General features: G+C 40.5%; 1 protein-coding gene across 1 annotated transcript in view; it reads right to left on the bottom strand.

The window, feature by feature from the left end:
- hk2 (hexokinase 2) overlaps positions 1-26,806 on the bottom strand; it is a 79,011-nt gene extending 52,205 nt beyond the window's left edge. The window contains exons 1-2 of the mRNA XM_014170942.2: positions 26,499-26,806; positions 3,301-3,463 (exon numbers count right to left, since the gene is read on the bottom strand). Coding sequence (XP_014026417.1) covers positions 3,301-3,463; positions 26,499-26,561 — 226 coding nt within the window. The 5' untranslated portion in view covers positions 26,562-26,806. The remainder of the gene's footprint in view (positions 1-3,300; positions 3,464-26,498) is intronic.
- Positions 26,807-27,393: the final 587 nt, after the last annotated feature.

Genomic DNA, 27,393 nt, shown 5'->3' with positions numbered 1-27,393 from the left:
GAGAGATCCTTGATGAAACCCTGCTCCAGAGCACTCAGGACCTCAGACTGGGGTGAAAGTTCACCTTCCAACAGGACACCGGCCCTAAGTACACAGCCAAGACGACGCCTGAGCCCGGACTCGAACCCGATCGAACATCTCTGGAGAGACTTGAAAATAACTGTGCAGCAACACTCCCCATCCAACCGGAGAGCTTGAGAGGACAATACTATACTCCCCAAAACACAGGTGTGCCAAGCTTGTAGTGTCATACCCAAGAAGACTCAATGCTGTAATTGCTGTTAAAGGTGCTTCAACAAAGTACTGAGTTAAGGGTCTGAAAACTTACGTAAAATGTGATTACATTTCTTATTTTTTAACAAATTAGCAACAAAAAAAATATCTAAAAGCCTGTATTTTCTTAGTCATTATGGGGTATGTTGTGGAGACGGATGAAAAATGTTTTTAAATATATTTTGGAATAAGGCTGTAACATAAAATGTGGAAAAAGTCAAGGGGGTCTGAATACTTTCCGAAGACAATGTATATCTGTGTTGTTGTATGTGTCAAACTGCTTTGCTTCATCTTGGCCAGGTCGCAGTTGCAAATGAGAACTTGTTCTCAACTAGCCTACCTGGTTAAATAAAGGTGAAATAAATAAAAAAATATACAGTTGAAGTCAGAAGTTCACATACACTTAGGTTGGAGTCATTAAAACTCGTTTTTCAACCACTCCACAAATTTCTCGTTAACAAACTATAGTTTTGGCAAGTCGGTTAGGACATCTACTTTCTGCATGACACAAGTAATTTTTCCAACAATTGTTTACAGACAGATTATTTCACTGTATCACAATTCCAGCGGGTCAGAAGTTTACATACACCAAGTTGACTGTGCCTTTAAACAGCTTGGAAAATTCCAGAAAATGATGTCATGGCTTTAGAAGCTTCTGATAGGCTAATTGACATCATTTGAGTCAATTGGAGGTGTACCTGTGGATGTATTTCAAGGCCTACCTTCAAACTCAGTGCCTCTGCTTGACATCATGGGAAAATTAAAAGAAATCAGCCAAGACTTCAGAAAAATTATTGTAAACCTCCACAAGTCTGGTTCATCCTTGAGAGCAATTTCCAAATGCCTGAAGGTACCAGTTTGATCTGTACAAACAATAGTACGCAAGTATAAACACCATGGGACCACGCAGCCGTCATACCACTCAGAAAGGAGACGTGTTCTGTCTCCTAGAGATGAACGTACTTTGGTGTCAAAAGTGCAAATCAATCCCAGAACAACAGCAAAGGGCCTTGTGAAGATGCTGGAGGAAACAGGTACAAAAGTATCTATATCCACAGTTAAACAAGTCCTATATCGACATAACCTGAAAGGCCGCTCAGCGAGGAAGAAGCCACTGCTCCAAAACCGCCATAAAAAAAGCCAGACTACAGTTTGCAACTGCACATGGGGACAAAGATCGTACTTTTTGGAGAAATGTCCTCTGGTCTGATGAAACAAAAACAGAACTGTTTGGCCATAATGACCATTGTTATGTTTGGAGGAAAAAGGGGGAGGCTTGCAAGCCGAAGAACACCATCCCAACCGTGAAGCGCGGGGGTGGCAGCATCATGGGGGGGTGCGTTGCTGCAGGAGGGACTGGTGCACTTCACAAAATAGATGGCATCATGAGGATGGAAAATTATGTGGATATATTGAAGCAACATCTCAAGACATCAGTCAGGAAGTTAAAGCTTGGTCGCAAATGGGTCTTCCAAATGGACAATGACCAAGCATACTTCCAACGTTGTGGGAAAATGGCTTAAGGACAACAAAGTCAAGGTATTGGAATGGCCATCACAAAGCCCTGACCTCAATCCCATAGAATATTTGTGGGCAGAACTGAAAAAGCATGTGCGAGCAAGGAGGCCTACAAACCTGACTCAGTTACACCAGCTCTGTCAGGAGGAATGGGCCAAAATTCACCCAACTTGTTGTGGGAAGCTTTTGGAAGGCTACCCGAAACGTTTTACCCGAGTGAAACTATTTAAAGGCAATGCTACCAAATACTAATTGAGTTCATGTAAACTTCTGACCCACTGGGAATTAAATGAAAGAAATAAATCGCTCTACTATTATTCTGACATTTCACATTCTTAAAATAATGTGGTGATACTAACTGACCTAAGACAGCGAATTTGTACTAGGCTTAAATGTCAGGAATTGTGAAAAACTGAGTTTAAATGTATTTGGCTAAGGTGTATGTACAGTTGAAGTCAGAAGTTTACATACACCTTAATCCTAGTACAAATTCCCTGTCTTAGGTCAGTTAGGATCACCACTTTATTTTAAGAAGGTGAAATGTCAGAATAATAGTAGAGAGAATGATTTATTTCAGCTTTTATTTCTTTCATCACATTCCCAGTGGGTCAGAAGTTCACATACACTCAATTGGTATTGAGTGTATGTGGGGTCCATAATTATTGGCACCCTTGATAAATATGAGCAAAAAAGACTAAAATAAATAATAATAATGAGCTATATTGTACGTGCCAAAAAAAAAATAGGGACATTATATTATACTAATGCAATTGCTCAGAGAGAGAGATTGTTTAACAAGTAATACAACAAACCTCGGAGGGGTCAAAATTATTGTTAACCCCGTTTTCAAAACTCTAGCACCTTCCCTTGCGAGGATAACAACACAGCCTTTTTCTAAAATATTTTATGAGATTGGAGAACACGTTGGGAGGGATGCCATACAGAATCTTTCCAGATCCTTGATATCCTTTGTCTGCACTTATGGAGTCCTCTTCAATTCAAACCACAGGTTTTCAAGTCTGAATACTGAGAAGCCCATTGCAAAAGGTTGATTTTGTGGTCAATTAACCATTTCTTTGTGCTTGGGGTTGTCTTGCTGGAAGATCAACTTGCGGCCTTGTGTCAGCCTCCTGGCAGAGGCAAACAGGTTCCTGGTATTTGGTAAAGTTCATGATGCCCTTGACCCATAACATCAAAGATCGACCACCATATTTTACCATAGGTACGAGGGACTTTTTTGCATATGCTTCTGTTTTTCAACACCAAACCTACCATTGGTGTGCGTGACCGAAGAGCTCCATTTCACGTCATCTGACCATAGCGTCAGTTCCAATCCAAGTGCCAATGCAGTTTTTCAAACTCCAGGCAGTGCTTTGGTCAGATGACATGAAAATAGAGTTCTTAGGCAACGCACACAAGTAGTGGGTTTGGCATCTTAATTTACAACTCAATCTACATTTTTTTTAATTACTCAACTTTCAGTCAAACCCCCTTCCCCGATGCTCTCACCTGTCCCATCAGGGGTGGAACGCACAAACGTGGGCAGCATCTTGACAGCGGCTGTGGGGTTGGAGTCACGGCCCAGACCCTTGTCCATCTCCCTTCGGAATCTCACCGACACGTCCATCAGGTTCTCGTCCGATAACCGCAGGTGGTACAGGTATTTATCCACCTTGAGAAAAAGAGTAAGTTAGAGTAAGCTAGCAACCAGAGGTGCAACAAGTATTTAGGGAGCGAGCGAGAGAGGAAGATGGATGAGTAAGCCTTGTTCGAGCCAGAAAGGCTCATAGGGTAGGAGCAGATCTCCTGACTCTGTAGCATGAGGCAGCTTGATGTACCAGTGCACTTCCCTGGACAGCAAGCTAGGATAAATATGAACCAATATTCCCTATTGATTACGAACTACGTCTGACTTCTATTCTGACATGAGTATCCATTGCTCATGAGGGTTGCCATGCAGTGACATCAGTAGCTATGAAAAGGAACAAACATCTGTTTGTTTAGGCCTAGATATTTGCTTACGTGGTTATAAGCTTGTCTCTCTATTTTGTCGCTTTACCACTGAAGTTAGCCTATATAATGTTGTGTTCAATTAGTATGAGTGTGTGTCAGGGTTTCCGTTAGCTGATAAAACTGTTTCTGGACAAAAAAAACAGGAAGAAAAAAAATCCCATTGCAAAATAATGCTTTTCATTCATTGCAGGAAATACATTTGACCGTCATGCTTTTATTTATTTCACCTTTATTTAACCAGGTAGGCCAGTTGAGAACAAGTTCTCATTTACAACTGCAACCTGGCCAAGATAAAGCAAAGCAGTGCGACAAAAACACCAGAGTTACACATGGGATAAACAAACGTACAGTCAATAACACAATAGAAAATCTGTATACAGTGTGTGCAAATGAAGTAAGGAGGTAAGACAATAAATAGGCCATAGTGGCAAAGTAATTACAATATAGCAATTAACACTGGAGTGACAGATGTGGAAAAGAGCAGAAAAAAAACAAAAACAAATATGGAGGTGAGGTAGGTAGTTGGTTGGATGGGCTATTTACAGATGGGCTGTGTACAGCTGCAGCAATCTGTAAGCTGCTCTGACAGCCGATGCTTGAAGTTAGTGAGGGGAATATTAGTCTCCAACTTCAGTGATTTTTGCAATTTGTTCCAGTCATTGGCAGCAGAGAACTGGTTATCGGTCTATAGGTTAATTGGCATAATTTAAAATTAAATTACCACGCGTGTATTTGTTAGTCTTCATGTATCTTTATCCAACACAACTATCAAATGCGCAGAGCGCCGATCTTGAGCGTCATATCTCCTGCAGCTCCTTAGCTGGTTGCTAAGCCCATTCACTGCCCAACAATTCTAAATGCAATAGCGTGTTTAAAAACCTTAGTGCATGATTGAAAATATAATTTTATTTCTCAACTGGTAATTGAAGCGTGCCTCCCATTCGTGGAACAGTTTCATTTTAATAATACAATTTTAGTTTCTCAAAATCATTGTTACGCGGTTAAACAAAAATCTGAATTAAAATTATAACAATCTAAAAAAGCTAAATTCAACTAATGCGAGAGCACCAGCTTCTGCCATATGGACATATTGATACACTGATTTATTGGTGGCTTAAGAAATGAGCGCATGGAACTCATAGCCTATAGACAAATGAAGCAGAAGGCCTATCACCTCTAATGTCAACTAAGTAAAAATACATCAAGCTGACAAACAAAAACAGTACTAGAAATTGAAAATTCAATCGGAGTCATCACTACTCAGCCAGCCAATAGCGTCTCCACACCTCTCCCCTTCTTGTCAACATTTTAAAAATTATACCCAAGACGCATTATGCTTTTCACTGACAGCCGCAGCTCAAAACCGCTAGGCCCATTGCCACTCCCGCTGCCCAAATAGGCATAGGCCTACGAGCTTGTGATTTGAAGCAATCCACAATCCTTTTTTTTTAAGAAGCTAATGATCCTCGATTCTTCTGACTAAGTCATGCTTTCTGGTGAATTATTTTGAATGATTTCATTCTGTATTAACAGGAGTAATTATATACCGTAAATTCCGGACTATAAGCCGCAACTTTTTTCCCACGCTTTGAACATCGCGGCTTAAAACAATGACGCGGCTAATATATGGATTTTTTTTTTTTTTTAAAACACATTCTGTGACGTGCTCAGTTTTTTGGCGGCATGAAGCTTTCATTAGACCAATGAAATTGCCGAACGGGTTAAGGTCAAACTTTTTTGTTTACTGTTTAGATTAAATCGAGCGCTCAAACTTCCCATCATTCTGATTACGGTAGTCATTTTGTCACCCTCATCATGGCAAAGACACGGAGAAATGCATATGATGCAGCTTTCAAGTTGAAGGCGATTGATCTGGCTGTTGGAAAAGGAAATAGAGCTGCTGCATGGGAGCTTGGTCTTAATGAGTCGATGATAAGACGTTGGAAACAGCAGCGTGAGGAATTGACTCGGTGCAAAAAGACAACTAAAGCTTACTGCAAATTTTTTATTTTTTGTTACAAGCCGTGTTTCGTTAAAGCCTATTTATTTTGTTACAAGCCGTGTTTCGTTAAAGCCAGTGTAACTTCATTTGTTTCAATGTACCGGTAGGCACCTGCGGCTTATAGACATGTGCAGCTTATTTATGTTCAGAATAATATATATTTTTTTTAATTCAGTGGGTTTATATTCAGGTGCGCTTAATAGTCCGGAAATTATGGTAGCCAAAATTAATGTACTTCAAATGTACTTCCCTAGCCTATTGAACCTGCTGCTATGCCATTTCTCTCCTGTTCTATTGGTTTTCATATTAACTTTCTTTCCTTGTCCAGAAGCCAAAAGCACAATCCTAGTCATATTAGCGACCCATCCTAGTGGTTGCATCTTTAGATTCACCCTCTAATGTTGGCAAATATTTCGAAAATGATGTCTTATTGGCTGCTTTATTACAGGAGTTGCATGTTCTGTTCAGATGAATTACCATAATCTAAAATGTATTTCCTGTCATTCTGAGCACAGTGGGTGGATGCCCTAATGGGTTACACACCCAATGCATATGGGTCTGGTAAATTTCTCAAATGGCCGGTAAATTAAAATCTTCCCGGTTACGTTGTTCGGCGCCACATTTTCTTAACGGAAACCCTGGTGTGTGTGCATGCATTCATGCGTGTGTGTGTGTAGCTATGGACCGGAGCCAGTAGGGACAGTGGCATTACATCTTATCATACTACAATCTCCCCTGGCTGAAATGCCAACAGTCATGTGGTAATGCCCGCTTTGTCATGATAATAGTAATGGTTCAGAATCTGAACAGTGACTGTTTCCACAATCTGGGTGACATTACAGACAAGCAGTCAACAGAGACTACACAATGGAAAATCATAATTATCTATCTTATTTGTTAGGCACGTCGTCTACAATAGCCCTAGACCCATTTCACTGTCAAAGCCAAATCTGACTACCTCTGTAGGCCTCAACTCAAACCTCGGATAAAATGTTATTGTACTGGAAGTCACATTTCCCCAGGGCTAACTAACCCCACCCCCTGCATTACTGGTTGGCTCCAACTCCAGGAACTGAATGCCTCTGCTAGGCAGCAGCCATAAGTACTGTACAAGCAGCTGATTTCACACATGGCCCAACCACACTACTCTAAATACCAGGAACCTCACTGACTTGCAAAACGTGTCCGGCAGCAAGGAGCACATGACTGGAGGAAGGGGTAACACGAGACGAGTGAAAAGGTCTAGCAAACCACAAACCAAATATTATGGCTTTATTGTATTTGTCTCAATGGCTAGACCTAGCTGATCTACAGTAAAAGCATCCAAACTGCAACATAGCCTATACTTGCTGATATCATTGATAAAAGTGGTAGACTGCTGCCTTGCACAATCACGTGGCCCAGTGCCACTAAGTAAGGTAAGACCCTGGTACAGTGGCTGAGTCCCAAATGGCACTGTATGTATGTATGTATGTATGTATGTACACAACTTTTGACCAGAAGGCTCTAGTCAAAGGTAGTGCACGACATAGGGAATAGGGTGGCATTTGGGACACATCCCCTTAAGTCACCTTGGCCTGAAGGTCCTGGCTAGCAAAAAGACTGATTAATAAATATCTGATACAGACAGGACACAACGTTCCAGCAGCAACCTGGAACAGACTGACCGTACAACATTCAATCTGAAACTGGAGATGGACTTAGAAAGCAGAGCCTCACCGGAAAAGGGAGGGGTAGAGGGAAAAAGGGGGAGAGCGGCGAGGGAAGAATGGTCGAGACATTATGACACTCCCATAGCCACGAGAAGATGTTTTGAGTTAATGGAAGGCCTTCAATTTTACGTCATTAAGGCCTACATGACATGAGACATTCTCAGTATATTTTTTAAATACTACACAAATGACAGAAATCTACTCTGACACTGTCAAACAGATAATAAATAAAAACGACAAAAGACCACTTGTAGAATACATACATACATACATACCCAAAAGTACGTGGACACCTGCTCGTTGAACATCTCATCCCAAAATCATGGTCATTAATATTGACTTGTTCCCCCCTTTTCTGCTATAACAGCCTCCACTCTCCTGGGAAGGCTTTCCACTAGATGTTGGAACATTACAGCGGGGACTTGCTTCCATTCAAATACAAGTGCATTAGAGAGGTTGAGCACTGATGTTAGGCCTGGTGTTCGGCGTTTCAATTCATCCCAAAGGTGTTCGATGAGGTTGAGGTCAGGGCTCTGTGCAGGCCAGTCAAGTTCTTCCACACCAATCTCAACAAAATTTCTGTATGGACGTCGCTTTGTGCACGGGGGCATTGTCATGCTGAAACAGGAAAGCACATTATTGTTGAGAATGTTATTGTATACTGTAGCGTTAAGATTTCCCTTCACTGGGACTAAGGGGCCTAGCCAGAACCATGAAAAATAGCCCCAGACCATTATTCCTCCTACACCAAACTTTACAGTTGGCACAACGCAGTCGGGCAGGTTGCGTTCTCCTGGCATCCGCCAAACCGAGATTCGTCCGTTCAACTGAAGAGTGATTCATCACTCCAAAGAACACGTTTCCACTGCTCCAGAGGCCAATGGCGGCGAGCTTTACGCCACTCTAGCCGACGCTTGGAATTGCGCATGGTGATCTTAGGCTTGTGTGCGACTGCTCGGCCATGAAAAGCCATTTCATGAAGCTCCCAACGAACAGTTATTGTGCTGACATTGCTTCCAGAGGCAGTTTGGAACTCAGTAATGAGTGTTGCAAATGAGGAGACACACATTTTCAAAAGCTACAGCACTCTTCGGTCCCGTTCTGTTCGCTCCTGTGGCCTACCACTTCACGGCTGAGCCGTTGTTGCTCGTAGACATTTAGTTTTCACAATAACAGCACTTACCATTAACTGGGGCAGCTCTAGCAGGGTAGAAATTTGACAAACTTACTTGATTGAAAGGTGGCATCCTATGACGGTGCCACGTTGAACGTCACTGAGCTCTTCAGTAAGGCCATTCTACTGTCAATGTTTGTATATGGAGATTGCGTGGCTGAGTACTTGATTTTATACACCTGTCAGCAACAGGTGTGGCTGAAATAGCTGAATCCACTCATTTGAAATGGTGTCCACATTAATATACACTACAGTTCAAAAGATTAGGGTCACTTAGAAATGTCCTTATTTTTGAAAGAAAATCACATTATTTTGGCCATTAAAATATCAAATTGATCAGAAATGCACTGTAGACTTTGTTAATGTTGTAAATGACTATTGTAGCTGGAAACGTCCGATTTCTAATGGAATATCTACATAGGCGTACAGAGGCCCATTATCAGCAACCATCACTCCTGTGTTCCAAAGGCATGTTGTATTAGTTAATCCAAGTTTATTATTTTAAAAAGGCTAATTGATCATTAGAAAACCCTTTTGCAATTATGTTAGCACAGCTGAAAACTGTTGTTCTGATTAAAGAAGCAATAAAACTGGCCTGCTTTAGACTAGTTGAGTATCTGGAGCATTTGTGGGTTCGATTGCATGATCAAAATGGCCAGAAACAAAGAACTTTCTTCTGAAACTCGTGAGTCTATTGTTGTTCTGAGAAATGAAGGCTATTCCATGTGAGAAATTGCCAAGAAACTGAAGATCTCGTACAACGCTGTGTACTACTCCCTTCACAGAACAGCGCAAACTGGCTCTAACCAGAATAGAAAGAGGAGTGGGAGGCCCCAGTACACAACTGAGCAAGAGGACAAGTACATTAGTGTCTAGTTTGAGAAACAGACGCCTCACAAGTCCTCAACTGGCAGCGTCATTAAATAATACCCGCAAAACACCAGTCTAAATGTCAACCGTGAAGAGGCGACTCCGGAATGCTAGCCTTCTAGGCAGAGTTCCTCTGTCCAGTGTGTGTTCTTTTGCACATGTCAATCTTTTCTTTTTATTGGCCAGTCTGAGATATTGCTTTTTCTTTGCAGCTCTGCCTAGAAGGCCTGCATCCCGGAGTCACTGCTTCACTGTTGGAGGTTGAGACTGGTGTTTTGCAGGTACTATTTAATGAAGCTGCCAGCTGAGGACTTGATGTGCCTACGTAGATATTCCCATTGAAAAATCAGCCATTTCCAATAGTCATTTACAACATTAACAATGTCTACACTATTTCTGATCATGTAGTTACCACAATAAAGTGTTAAACAAATCAAAATATATTTTATATTTGAGATTCTTCAAAGTAGCCACCCATTGCCTTGATTACAGCTTTGCACACTCTTGGCATTATCTCAACCAGCTTCATGAGGTAGTCACCTGGAATGCATTTCAATGAAAAGGTGTTCCTTGTTAAAAAGTTAAATGTGTGGAATTTCTTTCCTTCTTAATACATTTGAGCCAATCAGTTGTGTTGTGACAAGGTAGGGGGTGGTATAAAGTAGATAGCCCTATTTAGTAAAAGACCAAGTCCCTATTATGTCAAGAACAGCTAAAATAAGCAAAGAGAAATGACAGTCCATCATGACTTTGAGACATGAAGGTCAGTCAATCCGGAACATTAAGACCTTTGGAAGTTCCTTCAAGTGAAATTGCAAAAACCCTCAAGCACTATGAAACTGTCTCTCATGAGGACAACACAGGAAAGGAAAACCTATTCTGCAGAGGATGAGTTCATTAGTTACCAGCCTCAGAAATAGCCCAAATAAATGCTTCAGAGTTGAAGACACATCTCAACATCAACTGTTCAGAGGAGACTGCGTAAATCAGGAATTGCTGCAAAGAAACAACTACCAAAGGACACCAATAAGAAAATACTTGCTTGGGCAAAGAAACACGAGCAATGGACATTAGACCGGTAGAAATCTGTCCTTTGGTCTGATGAGTCCAAATTGGAGATTTGTGAGACGCAGAGTAGGTGAACGGATGATCTCCGCATGCGTGGTTCCCACTGTGAAGCATGGAGGAGGTGGTGTGATGGTGCTTTGCTGGTGACACTGCCAGTGATTTATTTAGAATTCAAGGCACACTTAACCAGCGTGGCTACCACAGCATTCTGCAGCGATATGCCATCCCATCTGGTTTGCGCTTATTGGGACTATTATTTGTTTATCAACAGGACAACGACCCAACACTCCTCCAGGGTGTGTAAGGGCTATTTGACCAAGAAGGAGAGTAATGGAGTGCTGCATCAGATGATCTGGCCTCCAATCACCCGACCTCAACCCAATTGAGATGGTTTGGGATGAGTTTTTATTTATTTCACCTTTATTTAACCAGGTAGGCAAGTTGAGAACAAGTTCTCATTTACAATTGCGACCTGGCCAAGATAAAGCAAGCAGTTTGACACATACAACAACAGAGTTACACATGGAGTAAAACAAACATACAGTCAATAATACAGTAGAAAAATAAGTCTATATACAAAGTGAGCAAATGAGGTGAGATAAGGGAGGTAAAGGCAAAAAAGGCCATGGTGGCGAAGTAAATACAATATAGCAAGTAAAACACTTGAATGGTAGATTTGCAGTGGAAGAAAGTGCAAAGTAGAAATAGAAATAATGGGGTGCAAAGGAGCAAAATAAATAAATAAATAAATACAGTAGGGGTAGAGGTAGTTGTTTGGGCTAAATTATAGATGGGCTATTTTGTAAATGACATCGCCGAAGTCGAGGATCGGTAGGATGGTCAGTTTTACGAGGGTATGTTTGGCGGCATGAGTGAAAGATGCTTTGTTGCATAATAGGAAGCCAATTCTAGATGTAACTTTGGATTGGAGATGCTTAATATGAGCCTGGAAGGAGAGTTTACAGTCTAACCAGACACTAGGTATTTGTAGTTGTCCACATATTCTAAGTCAGAACCGTCCAGAGTAGTGATGCTGGTGGGGCGGGCAGGTGCAGGCAGCAATCGGTTGAAGAGCATGCATTTAGTTTGGACCGCAGAGTGAAGGAAATGCAGACAATATGCGCTCAGCATATGTGGGAACTCCTTCAAAACTGTTGGAAAAGCATTCCAGGTGAAGCTGGTTGAGAGAATGCAAGAGTGTGCAAAGCTTTCAAGGCAAAGGGTGGCTACTTTGAAGAATCTAAAATATATTTTGATTTGTTTAACACATTTTTTGGTTACTACATGATTCAATGGACTATTTCATAGTTTTGATGTCTTTACTATTATTCTACAATGTAGAAAATAGTAAAACCCTTGAATGAGTAGGTGTCAACTTTTGACTGTTACTGTGTGTGTGTGATATATATATATAAATAATAAGCTACTAAATCAACTTTCCAGCAGCACTGACTAAATCGATGAAGATGGCATGAATATGCGTAGCCTAAGCTTCTCACCATACCGGTGATCGTCTCCAAGACAGGCCTGAGCTACTGAAACAGTGCTGTTCATCAGTTGCGAATTGTTGCTTCTATTGACTGAGATTAGATTTCTCTTTTCAGCAGTAGGCATTTGCTTTGAAAACACATTTCCCAAGATGGTATTTTGACATTTGTGAAAGGCACTTTAGTCCCTCCAGGATTTTTTGTGATATTGGTGGGAAAAATGTTGGATTTTACTGCGCCAATCCTCACATTTTGCATGGCAATATGCAAGAATTTTGTGGAATTTGTAGCGGAAATGCGCTGACGAGGGAAACATTTTGTTGACGTGTGGCCTAATTGAACCATATAATGCGGAAAATGAGCACTGATTGGTTGAAATTGCGAGTCCTCTTTTTGTACTGCGGTGATGGGTCAGTATCATGAGATATTGTTAAATTATTTTACTGTTTTATGCAGAAATAATGCAGCGATTGTCAAATTTGCAAGCACTTGCATAATATGCAGGGAATTGTTGATTTTGCAAAAACAAAATGTGATCAGCGAATCCTGTAGGGGCTAAAATGTTGCTATTCACAGACACCGAAAAGAGAAATTAAATTCAGGACTGGCAGCCATTTTGAGCGAACCCATGAGTTTACCAGTCAAATTTCCAAGGTGAGAGGTTCCAAAATCCTTCTATGGATTATATTCTTATTACCGCAACACAAGTTGTTTGCTATTTGGTGTGAGTGCTGCCCAAATTCGGTCAGAGTTCAGACAGGAGTAATTGTATAATTTGGGCAAAATTATTTCAATTTATCAGTGGGCGCTGCAGCACCTCTACTTCCCGTTGCTATGGACAGGAATCAATTTTGTCAGGACATAAGTAGGGTAAAGCAGACTAGCCTAGAGAGAAAGGATCAGAAGGGTGAAAAGGACAAATGTAGCAGCCATTGACAGAGCAGGCAGATCAAAAAGGATAAGTATGTGACATTTATTGACCTAATGTAAAATGTTTTAAGTCTGATGCTAGTAGTACAGTCTGTGGCCACACCTTACAGACTTAGCAAGTCAAACTCACAGCTGGTGAGTTTGTCTGGACTGGTGCAATAGCAACAACGAGACAGCCTACAGGGAGGAGATGAGAGCCCTGGCAGAGTGGTGGCAGGGAAATAACCTCTCCCTCAACGTTAACAAAACCAAGGAGCTGATCGTGGACTTCAGGAGATAGCAGAGAGAGCACGCCCCCATCCACGTCGATGGGGCCACAGTGGAGAAGGTGAAAAGCTTCAAGTTCCTCTGCGTACACATCACTGACAATCTGAAATGGTCCACCCACACAGACACTGTGGTGAAGAAGACTCAGTGAGGTCAGTACAGGTGCATTAATACTGGGATCTCAAGGCCATCAGACTAAAATAGCCAGTCTCCACCCAGTACCCAGCCCTGAACTTAGTCACTGTCACTAGCTGGCTATTGTACATTGACATGGAACACTGGTCACTTTAATAACGTTTACATACCGTTTTACACATTTCTTCGTAACCTTTATTTAACCAGGAAGGGCTAATTGAGATTTGAAATCTTTTTTCCAATAGCATCCCTGTGGCTCAGTCGGTAGAGCATGGTCTTTGCAACGCCAGGGTTGTGGGTTCGATTCCCACGGGGGGCCAGTACAAAAAACAAAACAAAATAAAATATGCATGAAATGAAATGTATGTATTCACTACTGTAAGTCGCTCTGGATAAGAGCGTCTGCTAAATGACTAAAATGTAAAAATGTAAGTCAATGTTCAATTACAGACAGACAACATGAAAATCTACAGGTAATCTAATAGTATACTGTATTCTAGTCTTGGCCATCTATTAATCTATTGCTGTACATATACAATTCTATCCACTTATTCTTCAGATATACTATATATTCTATCCACATTCTGTGCATGTCTATACATCACATACACACACATAGTTGAAGTCAAAAGTTTACATGCACTTAGGTTGGAGTCATTAAAAGTAGTTTTTCAACCACTCCACAAATTTCTTGTTAACAAACTATAGTTATAGCAAGTCAGATGTGTCATGCACAAAGTAGATGTCCTAAGTAATTTTTCCAACTATTGTTTACAGACAGATTGAGCCACAGTCCCGTGTGGCTCAGTTGGTAGCGCATGGTGTTTGCAACGCAAGGGTTGTGGGTTCGATTCCCATGGGGGACCAGTGCGGGGGGAAAAAAATTTATGAAATGTATGCATTTACTACTGTAAGTCGCTCTGGATAACAGCGTCTGCTAAATGACTAAAATGTAAATGTAAATTCCAGTGGGTCAGAAGTTTACATACACTAAGTTCACTGTGCCTTTAAAAAGCTTAGAAAATTCCAGAAAATGTCATGGCTTTAGAAGCTTCTGGTAAACTAATTGACATCATTTGAGTCAATTGGAGGTGTACCTGTGGCTGTATTTCAAGGCCTACCTTCAAACTCAGTGCCTCTTTGCTTGTCATCATGGGAAAATTTAATGAAATCAGCCAAGACCTAAGAAAAGTAATTGTAGACCTCCACAAGTCTGGTTCATCCTTGGGAGCAATTTCCAAACGCCTTAAGGTACCACGTCCATCTGTACAAACAATAGTACGCAAGTATAGACACCATGGGACCACGCAGCCGTCATACGCTCAGGAATGAGACGCGTTCTGTCTCTTAGAGATTAATGTACTTTGGTTCAAAAAGCGCAAATCAATCCCAGAATAACAGCAAAGGACCTTGTGAATATATCAGTAAAAGGTGTGTTTACGGACATAATCAATCCCTATCCCAGTCTGCTGTTCCCATATGCTTCAAGAGAGCCACCATTGTTCCTGTTCCCAAGAAAGCTAAGGTAACTGAGCTAAACGACTATTGCCCCGTAGCACTCACCTCCGTCATCATGAAGTGCTTTGAGAGACTAGTCAAGGATCATATCACCTCCACCCTACCTGACACCCTAGACCCACTACAATTTGCTTACCGCCCCAATAGGTCCACAGACGACACAATCGCAACCACACTGCACACCACCCTAACCCATCTGGACAAGACGAATACCTATGCAAGAATGTTGATTCATCAATTACAGCTCAGCATTTAACACCATAGTACCCTCCAAACTCGTCACTAAGCGCCGGAGAGGTCGACCGATTATGATTTTTCAACGTGGATACCGATTATTGGAGGACCGAAACAGCCGATACCGATTAATCCGCCGATTTTTTTTATTTATTTATAATAATGACAATTACAACAATACTGAATGAACACTTATTTTAACTTAATATAATACATCAATAAAATAAATTTAGCCTCAAATAATGAAACGTGTTCAATTTGGTTTAAATAATGCAAAAACAAAGTGTTGGAGAAGAAAGTAAAAGTGCAATATGTGCCATGTAAGAAAGCTAATGTTTAAATTCCTTGCTCAGAACATGAGAACATATGAAAGCTGGTGGTTCCTTTTAACATGAGTCTTCAATATTCCCAGGTAAGAAGTTTCAGGTTGTAGTTATTATAGGACTATTTCTCTCTATACGATTTGCATTTCATATACCTTTGACTATTGGATGTTCTTATATGCACTTTAGTATTGCCAGTGTAACAGTATATCTTCCGTCCCTATCCTCGCTCCTACCCGGGCTCGAACCAGGAACACATCGACAACAGCCACCCTCGAAGCAGCGTTACCCATGCAGAGCAAGGGGAACAACTACTCCAAGTCTCAGAGCGAGTGACGTTTGAAACGTTATTAGCGCGCACCCCGCTAACTAGCTAGCCATTTCACAATGGTTACACCAGCATAATCTTGGGAGTTGATAGGCTTGAAGTCATAAAAAGCGCAATGCTTGAAGCACAGCGAAGAGCTGCTGGCAAAACGCACGAAAGTGCTGTTTGAATGAATGCTTACGAGCCTGCTGCTGCCTACCACCGCTCAGTCAGACTGCTCTATCAAATCATAGACTTAATTATAATATAATAAACACACAAATACGAGCCTTAGGTCATTAATATTGTTGAATCTGGAAACTATCATCTCGAAAACAAAAACGTTTTTCCTTTCAGTGAAATACGGAACCGTTCTGTATTTTATCTAACGGGTGGCATCCATAAGTAAATATTCCTGTTACATTGCACAACCTTCAATGTTATGTCATAATTACGTAAAATTCTGGCAAATTAGTTCGCAACGAGCCAGGCGACCCAAACTGTTGCATATACCCTGACTCTGCGTGCAATGAACGCAAGAGAAGTGACAATTTCACCTGGTTAATATTGTCTGCTAACCTGGATTTCTTTTAGCTAAATGTGCAGGTTTAAAAATATATACTTCTGTGTATTGATTTTAAGAATGGCATTGATGTTTATGGTTAGGTACAGTCGTGCAACGATTGTGCATTTTTCGCAAATGCGCTTTTGTTAACCTGTTATGGCTAGGGGGCAGTATTTTCACGGCTGGATAAAAAAAACGTACCCGATTTAACCTGGTTACTACTCCTGCCCAGTAACTAGAATATGCATATAATTATCCTCTCTAGGCTAGGCGGGACGAATTCGTCCCACCTACGTAACAGCCACTGCTATCCTGTGGCGCGATTTTCAAAACCTTAAAAATCCTATTACTTCAATTTCTCAAACATATGACTATTTTACAGCCATTTAAAGACAAGACTCTCGTTAATCTAACCACACTGTCCGATTTCAAAAAGGCTTTACAACGAAAGCAAAACATTAGATTATGTCAGCAGAGTACCAAGCCAGAAATAATCAGACACCCAATTTTCAAGCCAGCATATAATGTCACCAAAACCCAGAAGACAGCTAAATGCAGCACTCACCTTTGATGATCTTCATCAGATGACAACCCTAGGACATTATGTTATACAATACATGCATGTTTTGTTCAATCAAGTTCATATTTATATCAAAAACCAGCTTTTTACATTAGCATGTGACGTTCAGAACTAGCATACCCCCCGCAAACTTCGGGGAATTCGCTAACATTTTACTAAATTACTCACGATAAACGTTCACAAAAAGCATAACAATTATTTTAAGAATTATAGATACAGACCTCCTCTATGCACTTTCGATATGTCCGATTTTAAAATAGCTTTTTGGTGAAAGCACATTTTGCAATATTCTAAGTACATAGCCCGGGCATCACGGGCTCGCTATTTAGACACCCGGCAAGTTTAGCACTCACCATAATCATATTTACTATTATAAAAGTTTGATTACCTTTTGTTGTCTTCGTCAGAATACACACCCAGGACTGCTACTTCAATAACAAATGTTGGTTTGGTCCAAAATAATCCATCGTTATATCCGAATAGCGGCGTTTTGTTCGTGCGTTCCAGACACTATCCGAAATAGTAAAGAAGTGTCGCGCGCATGGCGCAATTCGTGACAATAAAATTCTAAGTATTCCATTACCGTACTTCGAAGCATGTCAACGACATTCTGTTTTTTCCCGGGCTCTGAGCGCCTATGGACGACGTGGGAAGTGTCACCTTAGAGCAGAGATCCTTAGTAAATGATAGAGATGGAAAAGAAGTTCAACAAATGGTCAGACAGGCCACTTCCTGTAAAGGAATCTCTCAGGTTTTGACCTGCCATTTGAGTTCTGTTATACTCACAGACACCATTCAAACAGTTTTAGAAAATGTAGGGTGTTTTCTATCCATATGTAATAAGTATATGCATATTCTAGTTACTGGGTAGGAGTGGTAACCAGATTAAATCGGGTATGTTTTTTATCCAGCCGTGTCAATACTGCCCCCTAGCCCTAACAGGTTATTGGCTTTGGATAGAAAACACTCCAAAGTTTCTAAAACTGTTTAAAGTACGGAATATTTAGAATTTTTTTGTCACGCATTGCGCCATGCGCGCGACCCTGATTTACCATTTCGGATAGTGTCTGGGACGCACGAACAAAACGCCGCATTCGGATATAACGATGGATTATTTTGGACCAAACCAACATTTGTTATTGAAGTAGCAGTCCTGGGAGTGCATTCTGACGAAGACAACAAAAGGTAATCAAACTTTTATAATAGTAAATCTGATTTTGATGAAGGCTAAACTTGCCGGGTGTCTAAATAGCTAGCCCGTGATGGCTGGGCTATGTACTTAGAATATTGCAAAATGTGCTTTCACCAAAAAGCCATTTTAAAATCGGACATATCGAGTGCATAGAGGAGTTCTGTATCTATAATTCTTAAAATAATTGTTATGCTTTTTGTGAACGTTTATCGTGAGTAATTTAGTAAATTGTTAGCAAATTCCCCGGAAGTTTGCGGGGGGTATGCTAGTTCTGAACGTCACATGCTAATGTAAAAAGCTGTTTTTTTTATATAAATATGAACTTGATTGAACAAAACATGCATGTATTGTATAACATAATGTCCTAGGTGTGTCATCTGATGAAGATCATCAAAGGTTAGTGCTGCATTTAGCTGTCTTCTGGGTTTTTGTGACATTATATGCTAGCTTGAAAAATGGGTGTCTGATTATTTCTGGCTTGGTACTCTGCTGACATAATCTAATGTTTTGCTTTCGCTGTAAAGCCTTTTTGAAATCGGACAGTGTGGTTAGATAAAGGAGAGTCTTGTCTTTAAAATGCTGTGAAATAGTCATATGTTTGAAAAATGGAAGTTTTTGTATTTTTGAGGAATATGTAATTCGCGCCACGCCTATCATTGGATATTGGAGCAGGTGTAAGAGGTTAAATCATCCCCCGTTTGGCGAAGTCGGCTGTCTTTGTTAGGAAGAAATAGTCTTCACAGTTCGCAACGAGCCAGGCGGCCCAAACTGCTGCATATACCCTGACTCTGTTGCAAGAGAAGTGACACATTTTCCCTAGTTAAAAGAAATTAATGTTAGCAGGCAATATTAACTAAATATAAGGTTTAAAAATATATACTTGTGTAGTGATTTTAAGATAGACATTGATGTTTATGCAACGTGTACCTAAGCGATTATATGCAACGCAGGACAGGCTAGATAAACTAGTAATATCATCAACCATGTGTAGTTAACTAGTGATTATGATTGATTGATTGTTTTTTATAAGATAAGTTTAATGCTAGCTAGCAACTTACCTTGGCTTCTTATTGCATTTGCGTAACAGGCAGGCTCCTCGTGGAGTGCAATGTAAAGCAGGTGGTTAGAGCGTTGGACTAGTTAACCTGTTGGGGCTAGGGGGCAGTATTTTCACGGCTGGATAAAAAAACGTACCCGATTTAATCTGGTTACTAATCCTACCCAGTAACTAGAATATGCATATACTTATTATATATGGATAGAAAACACCCTAAAGTTTCTAAAACTGTTTGAATGGTGTCTGTGAGTATAACAGAACTCATTTGGCAGGCAAAACCCTGAGACATTTTCTGACAGGAAGTGGATACCTGATGTGTTGAATTACCTTTAAGCCTATGCCATTGAAACACACAGGGGTTGATTAATGTTTTGGCACTTCCTATTGCTTCCACTAGATGTCACCAGCCTTTACAAAGTGTTTTGAGTCTTTTACTGTGAGATCTGACCGAACAAGAGCCATGGAACGGTGATGGCCGATTAGACTCTGGCGCGCGAGTTCATGTTGGGTACCCTCGTTCCAATACGTTATAAAAGAGAATGCATTCGTCCACCTTGAATATTATTCATGTTCTGGTTAAAAAAGGCCCTAATGATTTATGCTATACAACGTTTGACATGTTTGAATGAACGGAAATATATTTTTTCCCCTCGTTCATGAAGTGAAGTCCGGCGGGCTTAGATCATGTGCTAACAAGACGGAGATTTTTGGACATAAATGATGAGCTTTTTTGAACAAAACTACATTCGTTATGGACCTGTGATACCTGGAAGTGACATCTGATGAAGAGAATCAAAGGTAATGGATTATTTACATAGTATTTTCGATTTTAGATCTCCCCAACATGGCGGCTAGTCTGTATCGCAACGCGTATTTTTCTGGGCGCAGTGCTCAGATTATTGCAAAGTGTGATTTCCCAGTAAGGTTATTTTAAAATCTGGCAAGTTGATTGCGTTCAAGAGATGTAAATCTATAATTCTTTAAATGACAATATAATATTTTACCAATGTTTTCTAATTTTAATTATTTAATTTGTGGCGCTGACTTGACTGCCGGTTATTGGAGGGAAACGATTTCCTCAACATCAATGCCATAGTAAAACGCTGTTTTTGGATATAAATATGAACTTGATAGAACTAAAAATGCATGCATTGTCTAACATAATGTCCTAGGAGTGTCATCTGATGGAGATTGTAAAAGGTTAGTGCATCATTTTAGCTGGTTTTATGGTTTTGGTGACCCTGTCTTTGAATTGACAAAACATTACTATTGTCAATGTACTCTCCTAACATAATCTAACTTTATGCTTTCGCCGTAAAACCTTTTTGAAATCGGACAACGTGGTTAGATTAAGGAGATGTTTATCTTTCAAAGGGTGTAAGATAGTTGTATGTTTGAAAAATTTGAATTTTGACATTTATTTGGTTTCAAATTTGCCGCTCTTGAAATGCACCTGCTGTTGATGGAGTGCACCACGCTAGCGTCCCACCTAGCCCATAGAGGTTAACCGTAAGGTTGCAAGATTGAATACCCGAGCTGACAAGGTAAAAATCTGTCGTTCTGCCCCTGAACAAGGCAGTTAACCCACCGTTCCTAGGCCGTCATTGAAAATAAGAATGTGTTCTTAACTGACTTGCCTAGTTAAATAAAGGTGTAAAAAATATATATAAATAAATACCGATTTACGATTGTTATGAAAACTTGAAATCGGCCCTAATGAAATCGGCCATTCCGATTAATCAGTTGACCTCTACTCCGGACCCTGGGTCTCGACCCCGCCCTGTGCAACCGGGTCCTGGACTTTGACGGGCCGCCCCCAGGTGGTGAGGGTAGGAAACAACATCTCCACCCCGCTGATCCTCAACACTGGGGCCCCACAAGGGTGTGTTCTCAGCCCTCTCCTGTACTCCCTGTTCACCCATGACTGCGTGACCATGCACGCCTCCAACTCAATCATCAAGTTTGCAGACGACACTACAGTGGTAGGCTTGATTACCAACAACGACGAGCCGGCCTACAGGGAGGAGGTGAGGGCCCTCGGAGAGTGGTGTCAGGAAAATAACCTCACACGCAACGTCAACAAAACAAAGGAGATGATCGTGGACTTCAGGAAACAGCAGAGGGAGCACCCCTATCCACATCGACGGGACAGTAGTGGAGAAGGTGAAAAGTTTTAAGTTCCTCGGCCTACACATCACGGAAAACTGAATTGGTCCACCCACATAGATAGCGTGGTGAAGAAGGCGTAACAGCTCCTCTTAAACCTCAGGAGGCTGAAGAAATTTGGCTTGTCACCAAAAACACACAAACTTTTACAGACGCACAATCGAGAGCATCCTGTCGGCCTGCATCACTGCCTGGTACGGCAACTGCGCCGCCCACAACCGTAAGGCTCTCCAGAGGGTAGTGAGGTCTGCACAACACATCACAGGGGGCAAACTACCTGCCCTCCAGGACACCTACACCACCCGATGTCACAGGAAGGCCAAAAAGATCATCAAGGACAACAACCACCCGAGCTACTGCCTGTTAACCCCGCTATCATCCAGAAGGCGAGGTCAGTACAGGTGCATCAAAGTTGGGACAGAGAGACTGAAAAACAGCTTCCATCTCAAGGCCATCAGACTGTTAACAGCCATCACTAACATTGAATCTGTATGTTGGCAGCAGCCACTCAATCTCTAGCCACTTTAATAATTGGATATAATAAATGTATCACTAGTCACTTAAACAATGCCACTTATATAATGTTTACATACCCTACATTACTCATCTCATATGTATATACTGTAATCTATACTATCTACTGCATCTTGCCTATGCTGTTCGGCAATCGCTCATCCATATATTTATATGTACATATTCTTAATCATTCCTTTACACTTGTGTGTATAAGGTAGTTGTTGTGAAATTGTTAGATTACATGTTAGATATTACTGCATGGTCAGAACTAGAAGCACAAGCATTTCGCTACACTTGCATTAACATCTGCTAACCATGTGTATGTGACCAATTAAATTTGATTTGAAGTTGCTGGAGGAAACAGGTACAAAAGTATCTATATCCACAGTAAAACGAGTCCTATATCGACACAACCTGAAAGGCCGCTCAACAAGGAAGAAGCCATTGTCTTTTTTATGGCGGTTTTGGAGCAGACTATGGTTTCCAACTGCACATGGGGACAAAAATCATACTTTTTGGAGAAATATCCTCTGGTCTGATTAAACAAAAATATAACTGTTTGGCCATAACGACCATCATTATGTTTGGAGGATAAAGGGGGATGCTTGCAAGCTGAAGAACACCATCCCAACCGTGAAGCACGGGGGTGGCAGCATCATGTTGTGGGGGAGCCTTGCTGCAGGAGGGACTGGTGCACTTCACAAAATAGATGGCATCATGAGGAAAGAAAATGATGTGGATATATTGAAGCAACATCTCAAGACATCAGTCAGGAAGTTAAAGCTTGGTCGCAAATGGGTCTTCCAAATGGACAATGACCCCCAAGCATACTTCCAAAGTTGTGGGAAAATGGCTTAAGGACAAAAGTCAAGGTATTGGAGTGGCCATCACAAAGCCCTGACCTCAATCCCATAGAATATTTGTGGGCCGAACTGAGTGTGTGCGAGCAAGGAGGCCTACGAACCTGACTCAGTTACACCAGCTCTGTCAGGAGGAATGGGCCAAAATGTACCCAACTTATTGTGGGAAGCTTGTGGAAGGCTACTTAAAACGTTTGACCCAAGTTAAACAATTTAAAGGCAATGCTACCAAATACTAATTGAGTGCATGTAAATGTCTGACCCGCTGGGAATGTGATGAAAGAAATAAAAGCTGAAATAAATCATTCTCTCTACTATTATTCTGACATTTCACATTCTTAAAATAAAGTGGTGATCCTAACTGACCTAAGACAGGGCATTTGTACTAGGATTAAATGTCAGGAATTGTGAAAAACTGAATTTAAATGTATTTGGCTAAGGTGTATGTAAACTTCAGACTTCAACTGTATTTATACTCCGGACTACAACATCGCTCATCCTAATATTCCTATATTTTTTAATTCCATTCTTTACTTTTAAAATGTATTGTTAGACATTACTGCACTGTTGGAGCTAGGAACATAAGCATTTTGCTACACCCGCAACAACATCTGCTCAATACGTGTATGCAACCCATAATATTAGATTTCACACAAAATAGCCCTGTCCTGCTACAAGCAACACAAAGCTCTCATTGATGCTGCCCTTGCCACATATGCAGCACAGCTGAGAGGGAGAGTGTGTGTGTTTGGGGTAGTGACCCTAAACCAAAGGTGAGTGAGGTGGAGAAGGGTGAACAAAAGATAAGTTACCAACCTGGTCTCAAATCATTTCGTAATATTCTGTACGTAAATCCAAGACAATACATTTAGGCAAAGGGGGATACTTAATCAGTTGTACAACTGAATGCCTCCATCTGAAATGTGTCTCCAGCATTTAACCCAACCCCTCTGAATCAGAGAGGTGCGGGGGGCTGCCTTAATCGACATCCACGTCGTCGGTGCCCAGGGAACAGTGGGTTAACTGCCTTGCTCAGGGACAAAACGACGATTTTTTACCTTGTCAGTTCGGGGATTCGATCCAGCAATTAGTATATGTTACATTTCATATGGTATGTATTAATTTGTGATTGTCCATCACCCATTTTGTATGATGTTATTAACCTGTTAGGGCTAGGGGGCAGTATTGACACGGCTGGATAAAAAAACATACCCGATTTAATCTGGTTACCACTCCTACCCAGTAACTAGAATATGCATATACTTATTACATATGGATAGAAAACACCCTAAATTTTCTAAAACTGTTTGAATGGTGTCTGTGAGTATAACAGAACTCATTTGGCAGGCAAAACCCTGAGACATTTTCTGACAGGAAGTGGATACCTGATGTGTTGTATTGCCTTTAAACCTATCCCATTGAAAAACACAGGGGCTGAGGAATATTTTGGCACTTCCTATTGCTTCCACTAGATGTCACCAGCCTTTACAAAGTGTTTTGAGTCTTCTGGAGGGAGATCTGACCGAACAAGAGCCATGGAACGATAATGTCCCATTAGACACCTGGCGCGAGTTCATGTTGGGTACCCTCGTTCCAATACGTTATAAAAGAGTATGCATTCGTCCACCTTGAATATTATTCATGTTCTGGTTAAAAAAGGCCCTAATGATTTATGCTATACAACGTTTGACATGTTTGAATGAACGGAAATATATTTTTTCCCCTCGTTCATGACGAGAAGTCCGGCTGGCTTAGATCATGTGCTAACAAGACGGAGATTTTTGGACATAAATGATGAGCTTTTTTGAACAAAACTACATTCGTTATGGACCTGTGATACCTGGAAGTGACATCTGATGAAGAGAATCAAAGGTAATGGATTATTTACATAGTATTTTCGATTTTAGATCTCCCCAACATGACGTCTAGTCTGTATCGCAACGCGTATTTTTCTGGGCGCAGTGCTCAGATTATTGCAAAGTGTGATTTCCCAGTAAGGTTATTTTTAAATCTGGCAAGTTGATTGCGTTCAAGAGATGTAAATCTATAATTCTTTAAATGACAATATAATATTTTACCAATGTTTTCTAATTTTAATTATTTAATTTGTGACGTTGACTTGACTGCCGGTTATTGGAGGGAAACGATTTCCTCAACATCAATGCCATAGTAAAACGCTGTTTTTGGATATAAATATGAACTTGATAGAACTAAAAATGCATGCATTGTCTAACATAATGTCCTAGGAGTGTCATCTGATGGAGATTGTAAAAGGTTAGTGCATCATTTTAGCTGGTTTTATGGTTTTGGTGACCCTGTCTTTGAATTGACAAAACATTACACACAACTCTTGTAAATGTACTGTCCTAACATACTCTAAATTTATGCTTTCGCCGTAAAACCTTTTTGAAATCGTAAAACGTGGTTAGATTAAGGAGATGTTTATCTTTCAAAGGGTGTAAAATAGTTGTATGTTTGAAAAATTTGAATTTTGACATTTATTTGGATTCAAATTTGCCGCTCTTGAAATGCACCTGCTGTTGATGGAGTGCACCACGGGTGGCACGCTAGCGTCCCACCTAGCCCATAGAGGTTAATTACAATATATATATATATATATAACAAATTAACAAAACTTACAATATGTTATGAATTGGAAACCATATATGTTTGGAATTCTAGCTAACTGACTAACGTTAGCTAAGCTAACTTGGAATTCTAGCTAACTGACTAACGTTAGCTAAGCTAAAGGTTAGGGTTAAGTTTAGGAGTTAGGTTAAAGGGTTAGGTCTAGCTAAAAGGGTTAAGGTTAGGGCTAGAAGGGTTCGCTAAAAGGGTTATGGTTAGGGTTAGCTAACATGCTAAATAGTTGCAAAGTATCTAAAAAGTAGTAAGTAGTTGAAAAGTTGTTAATTAGTTCAAATGCAAAAGTTGTCCGTGATGAGTTTCTTACTTACACCCCCGACCGACCAACCAACCTACTTAAGTAACCATCTGTCTTATTTAACCATACCAAATGTATCATATACTAATCTTTTCCGGATTTACGCTTACCATGTTACGTGTAGTCTATGAGACCAGGCTGGATTTACGTAGAAGCACTTCATGATAGGCTCATTTTCACAACCATGTATCCTACTACTGATGTAATGATAAGTGTGCATGCATCCTGTCTAATTATGTGGATAGTCTTGTTTAGGTCAGTGATGTAGACAGTCTTACATTTCTGGTTAAGCCAAGCTGACATGTCAACCGTCTATTTCTCACAACATTGCTTGGTCAGTGCTGCTATTTCTTGGAATCCCTGCCCATCCATGGACAGGGCCGACGGCTCTCGCATTGCATTGAAATGCGGAAACAAGAAGATGCGCAATTATTGCATATTAAACAAGTCAGTAAAAGTGAATAATTCTTGGGCATATCTCGTCAGTGTCTTCAACTTCAACTTAGTTCGTTTGGATATACATTGTGGGGCATTTGACGGAAAAGAAAACGAATTAACTACCACTCCTTAGAGGAAATTCGACACAATGGAAACTAACTAGACGCTCCACTGACGCAATGCCAATATGATCCGAGTCATCACACGACACGTGTGGCGTACTTCAAGTAACCTAGCCTCTTCTTTCGAGTGTTAGCTAACCGGTCAACGGCCAATATCACTTGTAAAATATGTCCCTTTATAACATAAAAAGAGCAAAGACATGTAGCTATGTTTTCTAGGCACTTACTTGCTGAACTTTGTCATGGTGGAGCTCCGTGAAGTAGTAAGCCAGAAGATGAGAGGCTATCATTGTCGTTGTAAATGTCCTTCTCTACCTCTTAGTTAGCTATGTCAATGTAATTATTTCCTAGAGGGCTTGTTCGTTAAAGTTGTCGGAAACTAATCATAACGTCGAACAAAATCTTCTCTGGCCTTCGTAATGACAACTTTATAGAGATGAAGGCTACAGAAGTCACATCGATAACTTCCACCTACTTCGAACAAGTAATTCTTAATATTCTTCGCGTCATTGCTGGCGATTGGCCACGAGGAAGGTGTGGCTTCTCTTCTTATCTAAGGACAAGCAAATTATCATAATGATGAATACTATAATTAAACACAAGATGTCCTTACATATTGTTATTTGATCTCTCAGAGCAACTTTTTTTTAAAATATATATATAATATTAGTATATCTTATTCATAGAGATATAACTATAATCGTATTTATATAAAACAGGAGTGAGTTTGGTTTGTAATACAGATTAAACTGATTTCAGAAAGCAGTTCCATCTATTGACATGACGTTCCTGTAATGACAAGAACTGCCAGAAGAAAAAAAATCTCAAAAAAAATCTCATCATAGGAAGAAAAAAACTGTATGGGGAAGAATACAATTTAATAAGGCAGGAAATTGACAGAAGGAGAGAATTATTGCAACAACAATGTAGCAATATATCCAATTTAGCACATGCTGTAGACTATTCAGGTGCCACATTCAATTATGTAGCCCATTCAGGTGTGTGTGTTTGATGTATTATATGCACCAAGTCAAGGTCAGTTATTTTCTGCAACAAGTAACAACTGAAATCATACTGACAAGATCTCAATACTTTGGTTGACATCTGCACTTCCCATGAAGC

Source organism: Salmo salar, chromosome ssa24 (assembly GCF_905237065.1).
Source record: "Salmo salar chromosome ssa24, Ssal_v3.1, whole genome shotgun sequence".
In the NCBI taxonomy this organism is placed as follows: Eukaryota; Metazoa; Chordata; class Actinopteri; order Salmoniformes; family Salmonidae; genus Salmo; species Salmo salar.
This window is presented reverse-complemented; position numbering and strand designations above follow the sequence as displayed.